Source organism: Zingiber officinale, chromosome 2A (assembly GCF_018446385.1).
Source record: "Zingiber officinale cultivar Zhangliang chromosome 2A, Zo_v1.1, whole genome shotgun sequence".
In the NCBI taxonomy this organism is placed as follows: Eukaryota; Viridiplantae; Streptophyta; class Magnoliopsida; order Zingiberales; family Zingiberaceae; genus Zingiber; species Zingiber officinale.
Genome location: NC_055988.1, coordinates 72,658,011 through 72,679,981, shown reverse-complemented (window position 1 = coordinate 72,679,981; position 21,971 = coordinate 72,658,011). Strand labels below are relative to the sequence as shown.

Here is a 21,971-nt window from a genome sequence, read left to right as displayed (position 1 = left end):
TCAATTAAATAACCTGAACAGTGAAAATTTTAAGTAAAGGGATTAATGTGAAATTTTCCCTCAAATATTTAGGACCACACTAAGTCTGCCTTTTGTTGTGTTGAAGGAAATTACTAAAATTAGTGGAGCAAAAAAAAATACAAAGTTTTGTCTAAAAAAACGAAAAAGAAAAAGAAAAAGAAAAGGAAAAATAAAAATTAGAAAAGGCCAAAGGAGCGTCGTCGCCCACATCATTACGCCAACGCCGTCCTCCAAAACCCCGCCTTTCGTCTTCTCCCTCCATTTCCTTTCGAATCCACGCCTGTTTCTCTCTCCGCCTGCCGCCTCTCATGGCGAAGAAAGGGCGGTCTCGGCGGAAGTAAAGTGGAGACCGAGCAGAAGAGGAATCGCCTTTCGCGATTGCCGAGAAAGGGCCGGGTTTTGCTCTCCTTCTGCGCTTGACGTGACGGGCGCGGTCCCGCTGGGAAATCCCATCGCCCTCTTATTTCGGTGCTCAATCGCGTCCGCGCGTGATGTAAAAGAGAGCACTTTTTTGGTGATACGAGAATGGAAAGCTGGAATTTTGGTGGGGATTTGTAGGAGGTGGGGCAAAAGGTCGGTGCTTGGCGTTAATCTGGAGGGTTTGAGTGCTTTGAGGGTTATGGAAGAGCGATACGGTTTGTTATCGCGGTGACAGATGGACGGAGGAGGAGGAGAGTCTAAGGTTCGAGTGGTGCGGTGCCCTAATTGCCAGAAGCTTCTTCCGGAGCTCGCCGATATCTCGCTCTATCGCTGCGGTGGTTGTGGCGCTACTCTTCAAGGTGATTCTCCGACTTCTCCATGTCTTGTTTCTTAAGATGTCGCGTAATTTCTGCAGTTTTGATCGAAAAATGTGAAGTGTCCTCTTGCAATATGGTTTTGTTGACCTCAACAAAATTCAGTGATTGTTTTTGTTGAAAAAATATATTGTGAATTTTCTGTTATAAACATAGTGATTTGAACAGTGTTGTATTTTGTTTATCTTTACCATTGATACAGCAAAAGGACCACCCCCCAAGTTAGAACCTTCATCCGATAAACCTGATGGACCTAAGGTCGAATATCTCGAGCTCTCTGAGAGAACTTCAGAGAGCAAACCTATGGTTTTAGATGCAAGCTTGGGGCTTGATCTTGGTGGCAATACAGATGGACTTGGAAGACATGAGGAAATTGCCCTTTCTACTACAACTACTACTACTACTGCTTCTACTACTACGAGGAAAGAGAACTGTTCAGGAGTAGATGATCTCATCGAGAAGAACGAAAGAGAACAGTATGGTAGTAATGGCCTGTATCAGCCAATGTTATCAGTTGATAGTATAAGCAACAATGGGAAAGCAGTAGTCGAGACAATTTTACATGAGGGAGAGGAAACTGAGCAATTGGTTGATAAATCTTTATATGCTCAGCAAGCATTAGTCCAAAATGCCAAGAATGTTTGGAATCCGAAAGCTTTCAGAAAAGGTGTTCAACTTGATAGTTATTCTGATGAAGGTCCATCTAACTACTATCAGAATGCAAGAGGTAGGTTTCCTAATGGTGATTTTGACAAGAAAAAAAACCTTGAACCAGACCAAGCAGAGATGTTGAGAATGCTTGATGAATTAAGAGATCAGTTGCAAAGAACATGCGAAGTCACAGACAAGCAAAAAATGAGCATCATGGTTGATAGATCGACAACTTCCTGCAGTTCCTACACCCATCATGCCCGTGCCAATAGATTTCCTAATGGTTCATTTTCATTAAACCGAAGTCCTTCTGGTCGGACTCCAAGAGAATTGGAGCACAATGCGAGCAGACTGGTTTCTTTAGCTAATGCGCCTTCTCAGAGCAGCATGACTGGGTATGGGGATCCATTGGTCCATAGAAAAGCTCCATTTCACCTAGCTGTGGAGTACCCATTGAGGCCAGTCAACAATTCTAATGGGCAATTGGATCATCATCGTGCCAACTTCTATAATCAAAATGTACATTACCATCAAGCGGCCTGTTTATGCCTTCATTGCAATGGCAGACACTTCTCAGGAGCTGCAAGAGGCCATTCAACAACATTGAGTCATCAGGTCTCGTATTTTACAGATAATTGTGAATTACCTCATATTGCTGCTCCCTTGATCCTGGGGTCGAGAAGTTGTAATTCAAGATCGAGAAGTATTCCTTCTAATCCACACGAGCCACGGGTACATCGCAAGGCCACGATCAGCAAGAATTATGGGCGTCTGTGTCATTCCTTTACTGGTGGTGCCCCTTTCGTGATATGTAATTATTGCTTTGAACTTCTGGAACTACCTGGCAAATCTTTGGCACTGAACAAGAAAACAAATAAACTGAGATGTGGTGCTTGCTTCAAACTCATTTCCGTTTACTGTGATGGAAGTAAACTTGTCGCATCTGCTTTGGCACTAGTATCGCCTGTTTCACCCAAGGACAATGGCTTTGCTGGCTATAACCCATGCAATTCTGACCAACATACAGATGAAAGGTTAGTTTTACCATGTGTTGTTACAAGCAGTGATCATGAGATGATCGAAAGGGCACATGGGTTGAAGAACACAGATGAGTTTGATGATATGAAAGGGATCTCTTCTACTTCTGCTATGTCAGAGCATGCCAACAGCTCAGATAATGTAATCTCGGAGAAAGGGGTGCCTAACTATGCAGATATTCCCGTTGGACCTCAGATTATTTCACGCACACCGAGCCTTCCAATTCATGCTGATCAAACAATTGATGGATGGGGAAGTGGAAATTGCAGTAAACGCTCTGAACAAGAAAAGAATACAATCTTAAGCGGTAACTTCAGACAGAACTCACTCAAAGATGTTTCTATGGCAACCAAAATGGATTTATTAGTGAATGAATTTCCAGATGTAACTTCTTCTCGAGATGATACAGCCTTGATAATCAAACATAATATTCAGCCAAGAACAGCTAAGGCTGGAGATTCATTTCTTGGCAGCATCAAGAAGAGCTTTCGGTTCCATAAATCAATGACACGTGACAGATCTAAGGTTACAGTCAACGGTTACCCGATTCCTGACCGGTTAGTTAAGAAGGCTGAAAAACAAGCTGGCACAATATATCCTGGTGATTACTGGTAAAACTCATCTTATGCCGTATGATTCGTTTGCATAACCAGCTTATTTTTTCACTACGCGTTCCACTCATAGTTTGGGGAGAGGATTTTAAGTGATCTATTGGGCTTGTTTACATTCCAACAGCTATTACCATCCAAGCATGCATCGCTCTGTACAATCAATCCTATACTAATTTCTCATCCTGAATTTCTCCTTTCTTCAGGTATGACTATCGCGCTGGATTTTGGGGGGTGATGGGGCATCCATGCCAAGGCATTATTCCTGTGAGGAACAATAATCATGCATGAAATTGTACGAAATCTATAAGACAATATGATTCACTGTGTAATCTCTTTTGCAGCCATTCATTGAGGAGTTCAATTACCCAATGGCCAAGAATTGTGCAGGTGGAAACACTGGCATCCTTGTTAACGGACGCGAGCTCTGTCAAAAAGATCTGGATTTGCTTGTTGGTAGGGGGTTTTCAACTGCTACTGGTTCTTATATGCTCGACATTTCTGGGAGAGTTTGGGATGAATCCTCTAGTGAAGAGTTAGATAGCATCGGCAAACTTGCACCAACGTAACATCCTATATCTTTTTCTTGATTTTTCCGTTAGACAAAATCACTCCTTTTCAGATGCCAAAAATGAGGACTTTAATGGCATGTGAATGACATAAGATAGTGATGGACTGAGAATGTTCCAGTCATGGCGTCTTCTATATCATTTTTCCTTGACATTCATTTTGGACATGTTACTCTAGCTGCCATCGATATCACTTCCTGTATACACTTTTCAGATGCCAAAGATGTTCCACTCATAGCTAAAGTCAAAAACTATTGGTGCCAAAGTGCTACCTCATGTTATATTCATTTAGAAATATCTACTGTGTTATAGTTTGAAAATTTCGAATACAATTTGTTATAAGTAGGCTAACAAATTTCTTCCTAATATGTAAAATCTAAGGCTCAAGACTGTGGTTTAGTTTTGTTGCTTAATCTTCAAATCATGCCATCAATTCTGCTTCATAGCTACATTTCTTTCCAATCTGTGATAAACTTACTGAATTTAGATAGTTTTAAACTGGATCTGATTCTTCATATTGCTCACAGAATTGAGAAAATGAAGCATGGATTTGGCATGCGGGTTTTGAGGACCTTTGCCAAGTGACTACTAGTTAAGGTTGGCGATGTGCTGATCGATAGAAATCCTGCACAAGTTTTAGCTGCTGAGGGAGAAGAATCATTTGTCTTTGTGGTGTTCTCTTGTTCACACAATCATTTGTATCATTTAAAAGGTTCTTTTCTTTTTCTCCTATTTTACTGTTTTATTGTATTAAATTTATGTTTTGTAGGTTTCCTTCTCTTTAGGTTGACTGATAGGTCTGTACAATAGCTTTGGTTTCTTAATGAAATTGAGATGCACTTTTCCGTTTGCTCCATGAGTTTTTTTTTTTTTTTTTCTATTTTTGATAATACATGTCCAAATTTCGTCCAACTAATCTTGGAGGTAGATGATCAACCTTAGGTTATGCACATCTAGAGGTCAACTAATAGAATATTTGTCCATATTAAAATTTGAATTCTAATATTCTTGTTTAATTTCCTAAGTACTTTATGATTACATCGCACCTGTTGGAGCTTCTTGATGCAAGGGGACTGTAATGGGAAATAGTAAAGCTAGAGAGGTCATAATGTTTTACTTAGATTAAATTACAGGATTTTTAATATATCAAATCGAAATTTATTCAAAAATCTACATTTGTTATAAGGTGTAACTATATCAAATCAAAATTTATTCAAAAATCTACATTTGTTATAAGGTGTAACTCCCAATGGTCCAATCTTATGCTCAAGAAAGTTGTTTAAAATCTTTTAGACTCCCAATAATTGTAGTCATTTTTATTAAGATTATGTATTATTAGGATTTTGAGACTATTTAAATATTTATTTAGTTGATGTTAAGCCATTATTTTTATTTGAATTATTTTATTCAATTAAATCAAGAGAAGAATTTTTCTTTGTTTGATGATTTCTAATGTCTATTTTAAAAATTCTCTATTAGAATTAGTCTATAGAATAATCGTTATTCTAGTTGGTGTGACTCCATGAGCATTTAGATTGCAAATTAAGATATTGTATTTGACAATTATAGATACAGATAGGTAAATTATGGATGATATTTTGTCCTATTACAGTGGTTCTCCCCAATGACTTATAAGGTGTGTTTGGTTCAAGATTATCATGCATAACTTTAGTTATGTGATTACCAGATAATCACATAACTCGGTTATTGGAAATAAAACTTAACCTACTATTGTTTGATTGAATCTTAGGTAATACAATAAAAATTTATTTGTTTGGAGATTTTAGTGTATAACTTAGTATAGGAAATTGTATCAATCACCGACTAATAAAATAAAATATAATAATAATAGTAATAGTAATAATAATATTAGTGGTGATATATATAAATAAATAAAATGTCTTAATAAGAATATAAATACATATATTGCAATAAAACAAACAAACAAATAAACACTAGTTTAACAAAAGCATTTACTAGACAAACCTTCAAGATATCATTGGCAAATTTTGAACTATTGTAGAATGGAGAAAAGATGATTTAGCATCATCAAAAGTAACCATTGCTTCCAGCCAGTTATGCATGAAAGGCGTCCATCATTGAAGAGCAAGAAGTGCAATGAAAATGTTTCTTGATACATGAAGAGACTCAGCAATTTCCACCAGTGCTCTCTCATATGCAGCATGTACTTTCCGCAAATCCTATAGTGCTAATATATATCTTCATGTATTTGTGCAAATCGTAGCACGCCAATGGAATTGACAGGAGTGGAACAAAAGCATAAGGACTAAATTGAAGTGCTAATATCTTTGCTGTATTTGTTGCTTGGGAATTCACTTCCTTGGGAGTAAAAACAAGGGTTGATAGAGCTGCACCAGCTAATTCAGCAGCTTCCAGCTTTCCTGGAATAAAATAAAAACTTAACCATGAACAAAAAGGATTCACTAGGTTCATAAATCCTTGATGTTGAACTATTTAAGCTTTTTCTAAAGGCAAAATCCATGTTCACAAAATCTCTATTAGAGAGAATGAATCCCAACAAACTATGTCTGCAGATGAAAACAGAGCAAAAATATGGATTCAAGGAAACCTAGGTGTTTGAGACAGAAATAGGACTTTAGACATTACCAACTCATGATAAAAAGATCATAGCCACAGAAATAAATTCCAAACTATTTTATGATCAGTGACCACTCTGGAGTTCATGAAAGGTATAGTAGGAATAAAATAAGTTATGGGTCAACAATCAGACCAGTGGTCAGTGGACCAACTAATTAGATGGTGGTTCAATTAGAATGGGATAGATAAATATATTAAAATATAAATTAAACCACTTTAATCAATTACACATGATGCCTGAACGAATAGTGATAAAGTGGTTTCCTAGCAAAAAATGTTTAGCCTTAGAAACAAGGGGTTTTAGGATTTAGATACATTCAATTCCACTACTAAAACCATACATAACAAAGAAGATAAGGATATTCTAAATCAGGTCAAACCATTAAACAATGAACAATAGAAATGTACCCAATCAGGCTGACTGGGGACAACTACATATAAAGGAATCATTATAGAGTTCAAAATAACCCAAAATTCACATCAGATGACCAAAAAAATAGCAAAGCTACCTAACCAACTTAACTATTTGTATACTATTCTCATTAAGCAATTAGATGCATTTTATTTTTCACTTTGCATATTGGTATTGTTCCTATATGTGCTCAATCCAGATGATTATAATTACATCAAAGGAAAAACAATTAAAAGAAGATAAAACTATGTTTGAACAATATATATGAAGATTAATAGCAATCAAATGGCGCTTTAAGCCGACTTAAATATTTGTGTATTGTTCTAGTTAAGCAATTATATGCAGTTATGTAGTGGTGGATCAATCAATAGAAAATAAGTCCAGGCTTTATCGAGAGAAATATGTGAAATCATGTTATCCCAAAGATTGCGCAAGCCATTCCTTGGAGGCCAGGAGAGTCACTTGGTCATGCTTAAGTTGGCAATCAGGTAAATGCTAACTCAAAGATGGAAGAGTGTAAGTTAAGAAAGCCTCGCTTGCCTTGACGAAGGGGTGTAGTAACAGACCAGGAAGTCAATTCCCTTGACGAAGAACGGGACGAAGCCAAGAGGGCAGCCTTCGAGCGCAGCATGGAGCTCAATGAGGGCTTGGGATGTCGTGAGGAGTCCGTTCTTGACAAGGAGGCAGAGTTCTCGAATAGCCTGGTCGACGACGGGGGCGGCAGGGGAAGTGAGGTAGGTGGCGAGGGCGGAGTCGAGGCCAAGAGGAGAAGACGCGGAGCGATGCTTGCGAAAGACGGTGGTGTTCGGCGGCAACGACGCTGTTGAATGGACTATAACCGGAATCAAGAAAACCCCTAGAAATTTCTGGTAATCGCATTTCGGATTGTATTCCCAGATTACTGATGTTTGTTAGTGAGTCGGTCATGTAAAATTACTCGAAAATTATTCATTATCTGAACTAAATAAGATTATTATTGATAATCTTAATTGAATAATTAAGATTATCAATAATAACTTGGAACTAAAGGTATCCTTAGAGTTATTCACGTAAATATTCATGTAAATATAAACTACACTAATTCGTAAACCGTATAATGTACTCTAAAGGAACCGACTGTGGTCCATTTATTTGCATACCATCATTACATTTCTTTGAAATACAGGGGACCCTTCACTTTCATAATTCACGGGTGCATCAATATCGCGCTTCATCCTCTTGTAACTTTAGCCATTTCTAATTTTTCTAAGGCATTTCATAAAAATAATAAATTTGAGCAAATATCAAAACGTCATCCAACACCCTTTTTTTTTAGTAAATACGAAATTATGAAACGTGAAAGACTAAATCAATTCAAATTATGTAGGGGCCACTTTATATATATATATATATATATATATATATATATATATATATATATATATATATATATATATATATATATATATATATATATATATATCTAAAAAACTAGTATCAATTGATTAAAATTATTTAAACTCAATTAAATCAATTTAATATGATTAAAATCGTCATTAAATGACTGCTACACCAATATAGCAGTCACTTAAGTCAACTACTACCGTAATTTTAAGGGTGGTCCTGGATAACGAGGTTGATAATGAAAAGATCTAAAATTAGAGTCTTCGTTATAGTCTACTGTAAGAGATTTTTTCTTTGCCGTCGGGGTCATGATGCCACGGTACCTAAGCACCCATGATTTGAATCCTAATTATGATCTATTTGTAGAAATTTTTCTTTAAATAAGGGACGTAATCAAAGGATACTGAATTTTTGGACTGGCCGCAGCATGTGCTTCCTGATTTATCTTTGTGGTCGGTGGAAAATTTTCGTGGGACTGACGGTCATTTCAGGAATAATCAATGAGACTAACTGAGATTACCATTTTTTAAAAAAAGATTTTTCTTATAATAAGAAGCGGATTTAAGAATATTAAATAAATCTTTGTGAATACTTTTCAATTTATCCGGGTGACAGATAGAAAATTTCTATATAATTGAGTGGATTACTCTTAAGATTAATCGGTTAAAAAAATTAAATATGTAATATCAATTAAAAAATAAATAAATAAAAAATAATTTTACATGATTTTAATTTTTAAAAATATTTTTAATTACATATAAATAATATTAATGGAATTGGCAGAATTTTTATATGAAAATATTTTATGGATAATATTTTCGATTAAATTAAATTACAAGAAAAATAATTATTTTAAGGCTTATAGAATGATTTATTTTAAAACGACCTGGTAGCTTATAAGTGGCTGTATATCTTTAATATAAATATATGATGAAATTCTTTTTGATCTTTTTTTTTGCATTTTTTAGTTTACCCAATAAATTTTGAGGTGTGCTACAATCGGAGAGCAAAACGTTGACATTTTTTTTGTTCTGCTATGTATATTCTAACGGTAAACAAACGACCTTTTGAAGTTTCCCGCTTTTCTTCGATTTAAATTTTGAAAAAAAAATGACCGTTATTCCCGTCCGCTGTAATAAATAATCCCAATCTACTTCCCATTTTGCTGCTCTTCTCTTCCCTTCCCTTCTCCTTCCCTTCCTTTCTGATCCAGCTGCCATGGCGATGTCGGTTCAAAAGAAGGGCAGGAGCCGGAAGGCTCTGAAGGACTTGCTGCCGAGCGAGGTCAACATCTCCGATTCATCCTCACTGGTGTGTGATCTTAGCAAGGACGATGGCGAAGGCCTCTCTCCCCGTGTCTCGCGCAAGAATTCCAGGAAAGGGCCTGCGAAGTCCAAGCCTTCTTTGTCGGAGGCCGAGAAGTCCTTCGCGGACGAGTTGCTCCAGCTGCAGGGAAGACTCCAGCAGCTCCAACTCGAGAAAGAGAAGACAGAAGGGCTCCTGAAGCAACGCGACGAGATGCTGAAGCAGAAGGATGAGGAGATCGAGAACCGAGACAAGGAACACGAGAAGCTGCAGGAGGAGCTCATGAAGACCCAGAAGCTGAAAGAGTTCAAACCCACAATGGTATGTTGATTTTGGATGAATTAGAGGAGCTTGATTTGCTCAATTTGGTGATCGATCTTGTTGATGTTGCACAGAACTTTCCTCTTGTTAAATCTCTAAGAGAGAAAGATCAAGATAAGAATGATAAGAAGAAGAGCAAAGGAAAAATTGGTGACCAGAAGAGGAAACCATGCCCGGCATACGTCTCGTGGTGCAAAGATCAGTGGAACGACGTAAGATAACAAAGACTCTTATTTTCTCCCAAAGACCTGCAAAAAATTAATTTTCCCCCCATTGTAGGTGAAAAAAGAGAACCTTGATGCTGATTTTAAAGAGATTTCCAATGTGCTTGGAACAAAATGGAAGGCGTTGAGCGCAGATGAGAAGAAGCCCTACACAGACAGGTACCAGAAGGAGAAGGAGGCCTACCAGGAAGTCGTCAAGCAAGAGAAGCGAGAGAAAGAAGCAATGAAGCTACTGGAAGAAGAGCAGATGCAGAAGACCGCCATGGAGTTGCTGGAACAATATTTGCAGTTTCAACAGGTGAATAAATTAGTTTAATATAACATCCAGTCTTTTTATCAACCAAAAAGAAACTGTTCTTATTGTGGCTCGATTATCTAAACAGGAAGTTGAAAAAGAGGGCAAGAAAGCAAGGTATGTATATCATTCGCAAAAGATCAAATTTTGCATCATGGTTTCCAAATTGATGAAGTATATCTTTGGTTTAGGAAAGAGAAGGATCCTTTGAAGCCAAAACATCCGATGTCAGCTTTCTTCTTGTTCTCGAAAGAACGCCGTGAAGCTCTGCTACAAGAGAAGAAAACCATCCTTGAGGTATGTAGTTTAGAAAACCCAATATGTTGCTGGAATTCTTAGGTAGCTTATTGTTAATACTATGCCGCGTGCCTACCTCAGATCTCAAAGATAGCAGGAGAGGAGTGGAAGAACATGGCAGAAGAGCAGAAAGCTCCCTATGAGGAGGTGCAAAATGGAATCTTTTCGTGTGCATCTTCAATTTGAATAATTTTTATGTTTCTCTCTGTTCTCAAGCATATGTCAAATTTCTCAGATTGCTAAGACTCTGAAGGAAAATTACAACCAAGAGATTAAACTTTATAAGCAAAAGAAGATTGAGGTATGAAACTGAGATTGAGCTTAAAAGTGAATTGATGTTTAAAAAAAATGCCAATTCAGTGTGTATGAATCAGGAAGCTACTACTTTAGAGAAGGAAGAGGAGGAGCACATCAAAGTCCGGATGCAAGAAGCCCTCCAGCTGCTTAAGAAGAAGGAGAAAACAGATAACATGATCAAGGTTAGTTGGTTTCTGTCATTTGCATTTTTTTTTGTTGTTGTTGTTGTTGAATTTCACAATTCTAATGGAGAAGCGATTGTATCGATATTTGAAACAGGAAACTAAGGAGAATCGTAACAGGAAGAAGAAAGCTAAGGAAGAACAAATTGCAGATCCCAATAGGCCAAAGAGGCCACCCTCTTCTTTCCTTCTCTTTAGGTGTGTGTGTGTCTAATGAATCTTTGCAAGTGCTTTGAGCAATTATATTGATCCAATTGTTGTTATTGCAGCAAGGAAGCAAGGAAACAAGTCATGGAGGAAAGACCAGGCATTCCAAATAATACCTTGAATGCTATGATTTCAGTGAAATGGAAGGTATTTTTCTTTCCGCAAGCCTTTTAACTTCTCGATCAATTGGACCTTTGTGGTAATTGAGATTCCTCAATGTCCTACAGGAAATGAATGAAGGGGAGAAGAAGATTTGGAATGACAAGGCAGCAGAAGGCCTTTGTGCGTACAAAAAAGAAGTAGAAGAATACAACAAGGCTTTAATGGAAAACAAGACTACTCCTAAAGAGTGAAGATGCTTGTGACTGGTTCAATTGGCATTATTGAACATTAGCAACTTCTTGTTTGACAACTGATGGTAATTAGGCCCTAGACTCTTTGTAGTTGGCTGATGTTTGTTTAAGCTTCATTTCTGAATGAAGCTTCCTCTATCAATGAATTAATTTGCCATTTTCTATTGAATTGTATGCAATCAAATTATATTGTATCAGTCTTGATACTCCAGATTCTGAAGTCAAGAAAGCATCTACTCACTCAGAAATCCATATTCATCACATTTGAGATTCAAACTCTGGTTCTTTTATTATTCCTCCAGTGCTTTCCCTAAAGCTGACTTAGGCAGTGTTACAGTAAAATGTTAGGACAGAATTCATTTTAATGAACATTTTTATCACACAAAATCTAATATATATGCAGAAGTTCTCTTAAGATAATAAGAGAGTTACGAAAAGCACATGTAGTTGCTGCTTACCTTGATTTCTTCACAAAATGTAAATGATAATAGTGATTCGAATTATAATTTACATACATCATCGGGAGATATAAAGTGCTGAACTCTAATGCTCCTCTTTTTGGCTTATGTATGCTACAAACCAAATTGAGAACAGACCTTGAAACTTTTACTGCAAGTATACAACTGAATTTGATGCCATCCAGCGATAGATCAAAATAATACCGAAGCAGAGTCTCAAGGCGCCGAAGGAGAAGGTGAAGTTGGAGGCTTGAGGTCTGGGTACTGTTTGCAATCCAAATATATTAAGACCATTTTAAACAAAAATTAAGAAAGCTCTCTGAGCATTGCAGAAGCTACCCTAAATTAAGTGTATGAACAATGAATGAATGCATCATGACCTATTACCATATAACATTCATGTATTCTCTATATGCAAAGCTCAGTTGATGAAAATTCATTTCCTACGGCAATGAGAACGGACGGAATTTTAGAATCAATTTCTTATTTTCAAAATGAGAATATTAGAATAATCGAGAATGTAAAATAAGATGGATCGACAATTACATATGGGTAGGGAGAAAGAGGTGTTGGTGTTGCTGGAAGAGAGTCAGCCTCAACTTCTGCGTTGGGAATTGAGTTGACTACTGGGGCAGGTTCAGTTGAGGCCTCTACTTTTGTCTCAGGTTTTACTTCTGGACTAGCTGTCGCACTAGTAGATGCTGGAAGAAGAGCCTTGCCGATCATCTAGAATACGTGAACAATACACATTATTCACCAGGAAAGCATCATGTGCTTACTATAATCACAAACTATCGAAGAAGGCATACATGTCCATAAGTATCACTCTTAGTAACACTCCTTTAAGGCCATCGGAATATCTTTTATCCAACAAGTCCATAAGAAGAAAGCAAATAGAAGTTCATGTTACTAGTATTTTCTTAAACGTAGACAGTATTACACCAGCCTCTTCCGTCAAGATAAATTTCATTTGGGAGCAGCAGAGTACATGTAGGACTACATATATATTTTTACCTTCCACAAAAAGTTGTTTTACCAACCTATATATCGAGTAGAACTTTAAAATAAGTAGAAACGTACAAAACTGAGGCAAGTTCCAGTTTGATGTTAATGCAAAAAGAACTACAAATATGAAGCTTTTGTGCAGTTATTTGTGTCATTAGTCATTTATCTCAACCTGTCGCTGAACAATATGCTTTGTTCTCCAAGATATCCATCCATAGAGAACCAGACACTCGCCATTTTTTAGCCTGTGGACTTTACCACTGTTTGTTGGCTTCCAAACTTATCAGATAACTTCTTATAGTTAGTTAGCTATCAGTCTCTATTAATTTGCATCAGGTTTTCACTTTTGAGCTGGCGTAGCCTAATGGACTAGTATGGAAATCACAGTGTTATTGAACCTCTGAATTGACTCAAAAGAAGTAAAGCGAAAGAGAACGAGGTGCCCCCACATCATATTAGATGTGAAACTATTCCCCATTTGGAGTGCGAGTGATGGTTAGACTCTTCATTGTTTGAAAGGGCAAAGTTTGAAAATGTCAGCAACCATTTGTGAATAACATATGTTTCAGGCATTAAAATATAATTATTATGCAGATGGATAATAATCAACACAAATGTAGAAGGAACTATTTGGGGGTAACTAACCTAAATTTTTCTATAATATACTATCAAAGTCATCCTATAGTATCTAACCCAACCTAGGTTTCTACCTTCATAGCCTATCTCACATGCCAATTCCACCTCGACCATTGCAGTAGAGACACGTCAGAGGTAAACTATCACCTAGATTAGTCAAGTGTGTCTTACACCGATTCTCTTGGATACAAAAGGGATATTGTTGCTATTTTCATGAGTTACAATTTGAATTATCTCTACAAATGTCCTTTTCTTTGAGTACATTTATTCTTTTCAGACTCATCATCTACTTCTGAGTATGTGACTAACATATTTTTAGTGTTTATGCCTTTGTCCGTTCCATTATCTTCTCCTTCAAGACTGCCCAAGACTAGAAGCCCTACAATTAAAGACCTACAATAGATGATGACAGAAAATCACTCTCACCCAACATCATCTCCCATTCCAATTCCAACTTTCAATTTGGATCTATTTATTACTCTCTGAAAAGGTACGCAGATATTGTTCCTCGCATCTATTTCTCATTTCCAATCTCATGATGCATTATCACCTAGTTATTCTGCCTTTATTTTTGTTTGGCTTCACATTCTATTCATAAAATTGTTTTAAATGCTTGAAACATTTTGGATGAAGACAAATAATCGAGAATATGCGAGCATTACATTCTAATGTCACATGGCAGTCAGTACCTCTTCCTCCTAGCAAATTCACAATGAATTATTGAGTATTGACAGTGAAAACATCTCCTACATACATGGAATATTGATTAAAAGCTAGATTAAGTAATACATCTGGGTCTATAGAGTGGATTAGCTGGACACTCTTTTATTTGTGGCTAAAATTACACAAATCTATCTGATCCTGTCCGAATCGCCGAACCAAAGGACGCTAGGCACGTGGCGCTCTCCTAGTCGATGACGCAGGCCTCCGAAGCTCCGGCGATCCTGCAAAGAAGTCGAGGTGGAGGGCCGTTCAGCCGATGACGTGCCGCTACGCACTCGGAAGCGCCGACGACCGGAATCCGCATCTGCCTCGACTACACTTGATGAGTCACAGCCCGAGCGGGGCGCGGATGCCCCGGTGCTGTCCGGGACGGTTTCCCTCGAGAGTACTTCGATCCCTCGTGGTTCTCCGAGGGCCAGCTCTGAGGCGCCGCCGTCCAGCCCTTCAAGAACTTTGCGCCGTATCAGGCACTTGGGCGAGCTTCCCTCCTCGTCCACCGGTGGGCCGTCCGGTAAGGCCGACGCTTCCAAGAGCGAGCCGAGCGGCCAGAATTTAATTAAAACCGTTCTGCGCCTTCCTTCGGAGGCGTACATGGCTGCTGCTGATCGGCCTGTGGTCCCCGAGCAGCAGATTACCTTGACAGGCCCTCTGGCCCAAGCTTGGGTGGACGCTCGGCGTCGAATAGCCAGGCTGACTGCCGGGCAGCTCGGCGACAGCAATCTACAACAGGTCACCGGGGTATGCTCTGTTTCTTTGTTTGCGTATTTAAATTGTGTTTTTAACCTGTCCACATTTGCTAGCAGAACTGGGTGGAGCAAATCGCCATTAGCGATCGATTGGCCGAACTGGAGGACGAGTTGAAAAAACAAAAAGCTGCGGGGGGTACCGAGCAGTCGACGGCCGCTCTAGAGAAGGCCAAAAAACTACTGGATGCCGAACGGAAAAGGGCTTCCGATTTGGCAAGCAAGGTCGTTCGGCTTGAAACGATGATCAAGCAACGAGATAAGGAGATCAAAACGGCGACCACTCGGAAGCAACAGGCCATCAATGATATGGACCGCATGAAGGTGGAGATCAGGGGGCTGGAACAACACATCAAAGATTTGGACGCCCTGCTAGCCACCGAGAAAGAGAGCCGCTCGGCCGATCTCCAAAGATTTGATGGAGATTTGAAGGATCTTCAGGCCGCCAGCGACGCTGCCCACGCCGCGCTCAAAGAATATCAAGAGGGGGAGTCGGCTCGCTCCGAAGAAGGGAGGAAGGCGTTCCTCCGCTCGGAAGACTTCGGAGAGAAGTTTACTGACAAGATATCCCTCACTTTCGAGGAGGCGATCAAGGCGGCGGTGGGCTATCTGAAGACCAAAGGCCACCTGCCTGCCGAGCTGACCATCCCCCCCGAGGACCTCGCGAGCGTGATGGATTCCATCCCCGACGCTCTTTTTGATTTTGATGTGTGAGGAGCGTTTTCATGAACTTTTTTGTATTCCCGCCGTTCGGCCCAACTTATCTCTGTAATGACTTGTTTGATTTACCTAATGAGTAATAGATGACCTTCTGCTCCTTTCACTTCTGTTTTAGCAAGGCATTTTTCCCTCGTCACGCCAAAGTGTTCTTTATATCCTTTCCGCTCGGCACCACGATTCCGTTCGGCTCAATTCGATCGTCTTAATTACATCTATCATGTGACCGCGCAGCCGCTAAGTTTTCGGACGTAACCGCTCGGCATTTACATGCTAATATCCCTAACTTTCACTGACCAACTTTTTCTTTGTGCCTTACCCCAAAGGGGTTTTCCGTACATTTTTGATGAGCGAGCCGCTCAGCCGTATAACCAGGCTATCGTTGATTGTATCATGTGACTGGCTATCCGCTCGGGCGTTTATAGACGCCGGCTCGTCTCTCGATATTTAACGTCGGAGCTCGACGGTCTTCCGCTCGGCGATATTTAACGTCGGAGCTCGACGGTCTTCCGCTCGGACGTTTATAGACGCCGGCTCGTCTCTCGATATTTAACGTCGGAGTTCGACGGTCTTCCGCTCGGACGTTTATAGACGCCGGCTCGTCTCTCGATATTTAACGTCGGAGCTCGACGGTCTTCCGCTCGGACGTTTATAGACGCCGGCTCGTCTCTCGATATTTAACGTCGGAGCTCGACGGTCTTCCGCTCGGAGGGTTTATAGACGCGTGCTCGATATTTAACGTCGGAGCTCGACGGTCTTCCGCTCGGACGTTTATAGACGCCGGCTCGTCTCTCGATATTTAACGTCGGAGCTCGACGGTCTTCCGCTCGGACGTTTATAGACGTCGGCTCGTCTCTCGATATTTAACGTCGGAGCTCGACGGTCTTCCGAGCGGACGTTTATAGACGCCGGCTCGTCTCTTGATATTTAACATCGGAGCTCGACGGTCTTCCGCTCGGACGTTTATAGACGCCGGCTCGTCTCTCGATATTTAAGTCTCTCGATATTTAACGTCGGAGCTCGACGGTCTTCCGCTCGGATGTTTATAGACGCCGGCTCGTCTCTCGATATTTAACGTCGGAGCTCGACGGTCTTCCGCTCGGCCGCCAGACGCTGAAGTTGCTTGCTGCTCCGGCCGCTCGGCTGCTGCCTTCTGTTTTTGCTCCACAAGCTTGGCGGCCCTTATCTCAATCAAAGCTTCGAGTTCCTCAGTTGAAAGTGTCACCGCGTGTTGTCGTCCAGCCTCGTCCATTGTTTCCGATCGGATACAGGAGCGTTCCCACAGACGGCGCCCAATTGATTCTGTGCAGGATCGCCGGAGCTTCGGAGGCCTGCGTCATCGACTAGGAGAGCGCCACGTGCCCAGCGTCCTTTGGTTCGGCGATTCGGACAGGATCGCTATCCTTTTCTTACCTTGACACTTTTTTTACGCAAAAATCACCTAAGTCCAACAATTTCTTACCTTGACAACTTAGGTGACCTAGTGGAAGAAACATGCATATAGAAATCACCAAGGGATTGTTGCTCAAGGGAAGAATGCTTTAATATGGAAATTGAAGAAGTCCTTATATGATCTAAATCAATCCCTTAGAGCATGGAAAATTTAATTCCACTCTCCTTTAATTTGGAATGATAAAAATGTCTTAAATTCATTCAATATTTTATTTTACCTCTCCTCTTCATCAGGGAAGCATATCTATTCGGATGATGCTCTGGATGACTTGAATACCTTTAGACAAAGTGGATGACCTAGATTATTTGCTTAGTATAAGGATGTCTTGCTCATGGAGAGATTTATATCACCAAGTGGAAATGTGTACTTGATATGCTTCAGGAGAATAGTACATTAGAGTTAAGCCAATTGATACCCTTATGCATCTTAATATCTAACTAAAGTTAGGGTAGGGAGATTGATCTAAGAAGATATCAAAAACTCATTAGGAAACAAATTACCTCATAATTACAAACTAGATTATCACTTAGTAAGCATGATCAATTAAATTCCTGATGTTCCATGCCATCGAGAGAATTCCATGCTATTTGAAGAATGCTCTAAGGAAAATCCTTCTATATTAAGATCTAGGTTACCATAGGGTACACAGATGTTGACTGAGGTCTTCCCATGGATAAGAGATTCACATCTAACTACTGTGGCTTCTTGGGAGCTAATCTGATTTTTGACAGAGTAACAGACAGCTCATTCTAGCATGACTGTGTGTAGCAGAGAGAGCTTATATAGGTTAAGCAGTTAATTGCCAATTAGAGCATCCACTTAAAGAGCTATTAAAATTGTACTATGATAGCCAAGTTCCATGCACATAGTTTCTAATCTATTGTTCTGTGGGAGGACAAAACACATACAGAATGATCACTTTGACAGAAACACTCATATAACAAAATCATTTTTATTATTTGTTAATCTCCAATAGACAGTTAGTGGATTTACTAACTAAATCCTTAAGAGATCCTAGGATTGACTATATCTATAAGATGGTTTTCATGATATTATTAAGCCAACTAGAGAGTGGGAGATTTATGAACAATGTACATTTGAGGGATTAAAAAATCAATGTTATAAATTATAAATAATTATAGATATAGGTACAAGGGACTATGGGGTAACTAACCCTAAATTTTCTCAAAACAGTAAGCACAGAAGGTAAGAATTTAACCAAATCATGTTTTCATGCACCCTTTCTCCCTCCTGACAACACTTCCTGTGTGACCACTCATGCAAAGGATGTTCAAAAATTTCCAGATGTACTATGGCTTTTGTACATTATAACATCATGGTATTTGAAAAAATGCATTAGTAATCAGATTAAGAATTGAATTCATAAATTGATTCTGCACGTATCTCGTCAACTAGCTCATTTAAGAGCAACCTTTGTGTTCAAAAAATTTGAAGATCTAGTATGGCTTTTGTACATTATAACATCATGGTATTTGAAAAAATGCATTAGTAATCAGATTAAGAATTGAATTCATAAATTGATTCTGCACGTATCTCATCAACTAGCTCATTTAAGAGCAACCTTTGTGTTCAAAAAATTTGAAGATCTAGTATGGCTTTTGTACATTATAATGTTATTGTATTAGAAGATGTGATTTAGGAATCAGATTAAGTATAGAATTCATAAATTGATTCTACCTTAATCTCATCAACTAGCTCTTTCGGAGCAACCTTTGTGTTCAAGAACTCATCAAGTTGTTGAAGAGTGACCTTCCTATCCTGTAAATTAACAAATAAAAGTTATATTCGAAATTGTTTTCAGAAGAAAAATTTGTCATATACTAACTTTTGCAAACAAGAGTCGTTTTGTGACAAACTGAATAAGAGCAGCTGATCCTAATAGTTGGAGTACAGTTTCTATCTGCAATGAAAGGAAAAAATTATAACCATAAGCACCAAATCATGTTTCTCTAATAAAAAGATATGTAATTTACCTCAGTCGAAGCCAATATACCTAAGCCAGTGGCAGCTGCTAATCCAAGAGTAACAGCAAGACCATCTGAACTTTCCTGTAGAAAGCTTCTTTTTTTAATTGATAAAAGTAATAGCATAAAAAATAATAACATCCATCATAATTGAATATATATTTTTAAAAACATTGAGCAAATGTTTAATAAATATATGGTAAGGAAGAACATACAGATGTCTAAGAACTTAACCTATACAAAATACAAAAATTAATATTTGTTTCAAGGTTTTTTCTCCAACGATACATAATTAATAGGGATACAATTGCGTCAAACCATGAAATCTATAAAGCTATTTTCAAACCCATGTTGGTCAACTTACTTCAAATATGCTAACAAGTGAATCTTTTAGATTGCTAAAATCAACACCCTGTTTAGGTTGCAACCAAGGAAGACCACTACTCTGCAAAAGAGTATTTGAAATAATATAATTGTCAAGTTTAAAGGGTTCTTAGCTAGTAATTACAAATCAATACTAAAACAATTACAAAGTTTAGACAATAAGGACCATCCATCCTCGAGTTCCTTCTGCACCATCTTTAATTGCATATGCTGCTTTAAAACCATTTAGAGTAACCAGTTCAGCAACCAGTTCAGAGTTACCATCAAACCTGGTTTTCATAAGAAGATTTTAGTTATCCAATTCAGGCATAATACTTGAAGAAACCTCAAAATAATCATACCTCTCAGAATAACAGGGTTTTACCTCATAATTATTCTATAGCAAACTGCTAGCATATTTAAACCATGAATAAGTTATCGGAACCTATTCCATCACAAAACTGAAAGCCTGAAGATTACTGCTTTCTTTTTCCCATAATAATGTAATCTTGAAAAGTTCTTTAATGTTACTGGATGTCTCGCACCACCATCCTGGGGATTCCATTTTTACTGCACCTATCTTGACTGAACTCGGTGCAAACAAAATTAGTAGCGTGTGACCTACGTTCAAGAGATGTCTACCACATTTGTGGAACCATTGCAAAGTTTTGTTGTGTCAGACCACCTTCAATTTTAACCAGTTTAATATGAATTCATATCATGCAAATGCAGATGTATTGTAGTTTTATGGGCAAATATAGGCCCCTTTGAACCTTGAATTTACCTTTTCAATTTGTTTTTAACCTTTACTTAAGCCTAATCATGCGAAATAGAAGAATGGTCACGTGTGTTCTCTTGAATAATGAGAAGAAGTTTTGAATAAACAGATTTGACTTAGAACAAATAAAGAAAATTTCAGTTGAGTCTGCAAGAGATCAATCTTTCTTGAATTCATTAAAGAAATCTTCGACCATTGTTCTGTTGACCTTTAATGTCCGAGTCACAATTTCATTAGATCTTAAACTCTAATAAAATGGATAGACTTACATTAAGCAGATCATTGACGAACGAACAAATTAAGAAAATGAACGTAACCAGCACGGACCATAAGCAAAATACGGCCAAACCCTTACTTGTCGAGAATGTACAAGGTAGTATTGGCAGGATCCTTAAACTTCAACTCAAGCTTCTTCAGGAACCTTTGCTTGTCGTCCCCTCTATACGTGATCGCTACCGCCTTCTTCTTCAATCCCCTCAAATCTGGGCTCCCCACCTGCCTTAAATCCTTCCCCTCCCTTATGTCCAACAGCTGCGCACCGCTGTCCTCGGAGAGCTTGGCGTACGCCCCCTTGGCGGACTCCACCCCCCAGCTCTGCGCCAGATTCAACACCTGAGAAATAACGAGCGGCACCGCCAGTGCCAACCCAGCGCCGCCGACGATGAGAGGGTTGTCGGTGACGAAGCTCACGATCCCGTCGAGGAGCCCGCTGAGATCGAAGTCCGGGAAGGGGGAGGAGCTGCCGAAGGTCTGGTTTAGCGCTTCCTCATAGGTCAAGGCTCTGGCGAGCCCTCCGGCGCCGAGAACGGACGAGAGGGCGGCGAGGTTGCGGATCCTGAGGGGTAGAAGCGACCGCCTGGCCTCGGCCCTTTTTCCGGGGGAGGAGGAAGAGGAAGCGGCCTTGTGGAGCGAGGCTAATGGAGTGAGGCCTGCAGCATTTAGAACTTCCATGGCATCACTCTCGTGATTGGAGTTCGGAAACAACGGCGAGTGGGAGAAGCAGAAGAGGTTTAATACCATGGAAGAAGATGGCAAGTATAGCCAATGGGAGCGCGCCACATGGACTTGAAGATTAGGCGATGCCGTCACGGTGGATCCTCATTATGCGGACAGGAATTATTGAGGTTTTTTGGTGTGACATTATATAAAATATCGAAAACCCCTTGGCCCTATCAAACATCAAAATATATTTATGCTACAATTTTACCTTATTTTATTTTATTTTTTCTGGCCTTTATTGGAAACCGAGACCTGCCAGACGAAACCTGTACTGCAGCCTCGCTCGTCAGTACAACGTACCTTATTTATTTTATTTATAGAATTTATTTAAATTTATTTATTAAAAATATTATTCAAACTTTTAACAAGCTTAATTATAATATTGTTATTTTTTATAATTTATATTAAAAAATTTATTTATTTATACAATTTATATTATTTTTTTTTATTTTTTATGATTTTATGAATATTAAATTTAAAAAATAAATAATTTTCATGAATATTTTTATATATATCACAGTTAACCCTCCATCTA

At 38.9% G+C, this 21,971-nt stretch overlaps 3 protein-coding genes across 3 annotated transcripts; 2 read left to right on the top strand and 1 right to left on the bottom strand.

Annotated features, from left to right (window-relative positions):
• The first annotated feature begins 217 nt into the window (after nt 1-217).
• LOC122041187 lies at nt 218-4,535 on the top strand. The gene is made up of 5 exons (XM_042600794.1): nt 218-800; nt 1,018-3,115; nt 3,319-3,379; nt 3,457-3,677; nt 4,209-4,535. The coding sequence occupies exons 1-5, from the start codon at nt 677-679 to the stop codon at nt 4,264-4,266; spliced, it is 2,562 nt and encodes an 853-aa protein (XP_042456728.1). The 5' UTR covers nt 218-676; the 3' UTR covers nt 4,267-4,535.
• A 4,713-nt stretch (nt 4,536-9,248) lies between these two features.
• On the top strand, nt 9,249-11,837 carry LOC122041185 (high mobility group B protein 6-like). Its single transcript, XM_042600792.1, has 11 exons — nt 9,249-9,721; nt 9,796-9,933; nt 10,001-10,243; nt 10,329-10,357; nt 10,432-10,537; nt 10,619-10,684; nt 10,773-10,838; nt 10,912-11,016; nt 11,114-11,214; nt 11,286-11,370; nt 11,451-11,837. The coding sequence occupies exons 1-11, from the start codon at nt 9,314-9,316 to the stop codon at nt 11,574-11,576; spliced, it is 1,473 nt and encodes a 490-aa protein (XP_042456726.1). The 5' UTR covers nt 9,249-9,313; the 3' UTR covers nt 11,577-11,837.
• Nucleotides 11,838-12,004: 167 nt separating this feature from the next.
• Nucleotides 12,005-21,434, bottom strand: LOC122041186 (rhodanese-like domain-containing protein 4, chloroplastic). The gene is made up of 8 exons (XM_042600793.1): nt 20,793-21,434; nt 19,847-19,949; nt 19,661-19,741; nt 19,306-19,380; nt 19,158-19,232; nt 19,010-19,090; nt 12,581-12,760; nt 12,005-12,298 (listed from the first exon to the last, which is right to left on the bottom strand). Exons 1-8 carry the CDS (start codon nt 21,386-21,388, stop codon nt 12,251-12,253), a joined length of 1,239 nt encoding a protein of 412 aa, XP_042456727.1. The 5' UTR covers nt 21,389-21,434; the 3' UTR covers nt 12,005-12,250.
• Nucleotides 21,435-21,971: the final 537 nt, after the last annotated feature.

Bases quoted from the DNA above. Each gene is read 5' to 3' on its own strand.
- LOC122041186 (XM_042600793.1), bottom strand. From the start codon at position 21,388: ATGGAAGTTCTAAATGCTGCAGGCCTCACTCCATTAGCCTCGCTCCAC. The intron at 19,091-19,157 runs GTTAGTATATGA...GTTAATTTACAG, and splicing joins AACGACTCTTGTTTGCAAAA to GATAGGAAGGTCACTCTTCA. The intron at 12,761-19,009 runs GTAGAATCAATT...CACGTATTCTAG, and splicing joins AGCTAGTTGATGAGATTAAG to ATGATCGGCAAGGCTCTTCT.
- LOC122041185 (XM_042600792.1), top strand. From the start codon at position 9,314: ATGGCGATGTCGGTTCAAAAGAAGGGCAGGAGCCGGAAGGCTCTGAAG. The intron at 10,244-10,328 runs GTGAATAAATTA...TTATCTAAACAG, and splicing joins AATATTTGCAGTTTCAACAG to GAAGTTGAAAAAGAGGGCAA. The intron at 11,017-11,113 runs GTTAGTTGGTTT...TATTTGAAACAG, and splicing joins AAACAGATAACATGATCAAG to GAAACTAAGGAGAATCGTAA.
- LOC122041187 (XM_042600794.1), top strand. From the start codon at position 677: ATGGACGGAGGAGGAGGAGAGTCTAAGGTTCGAGTGGTGCGGTGCCCT. The intron at 3,380-3,456 runs GTGAGGAACAAT...TCTCTTTTGCAG, and splicing joins CATGCCAAGGCATTATTCCT to CCATTCATTGAGGAGTTCAA. The intron at 3,678-4,208 runs GTAACATCCTAT...TATTGCTCACAG, and splicing joins ATCGGCAAACTTGCACCAAC to AATTGAGAAAATGAAGCATG.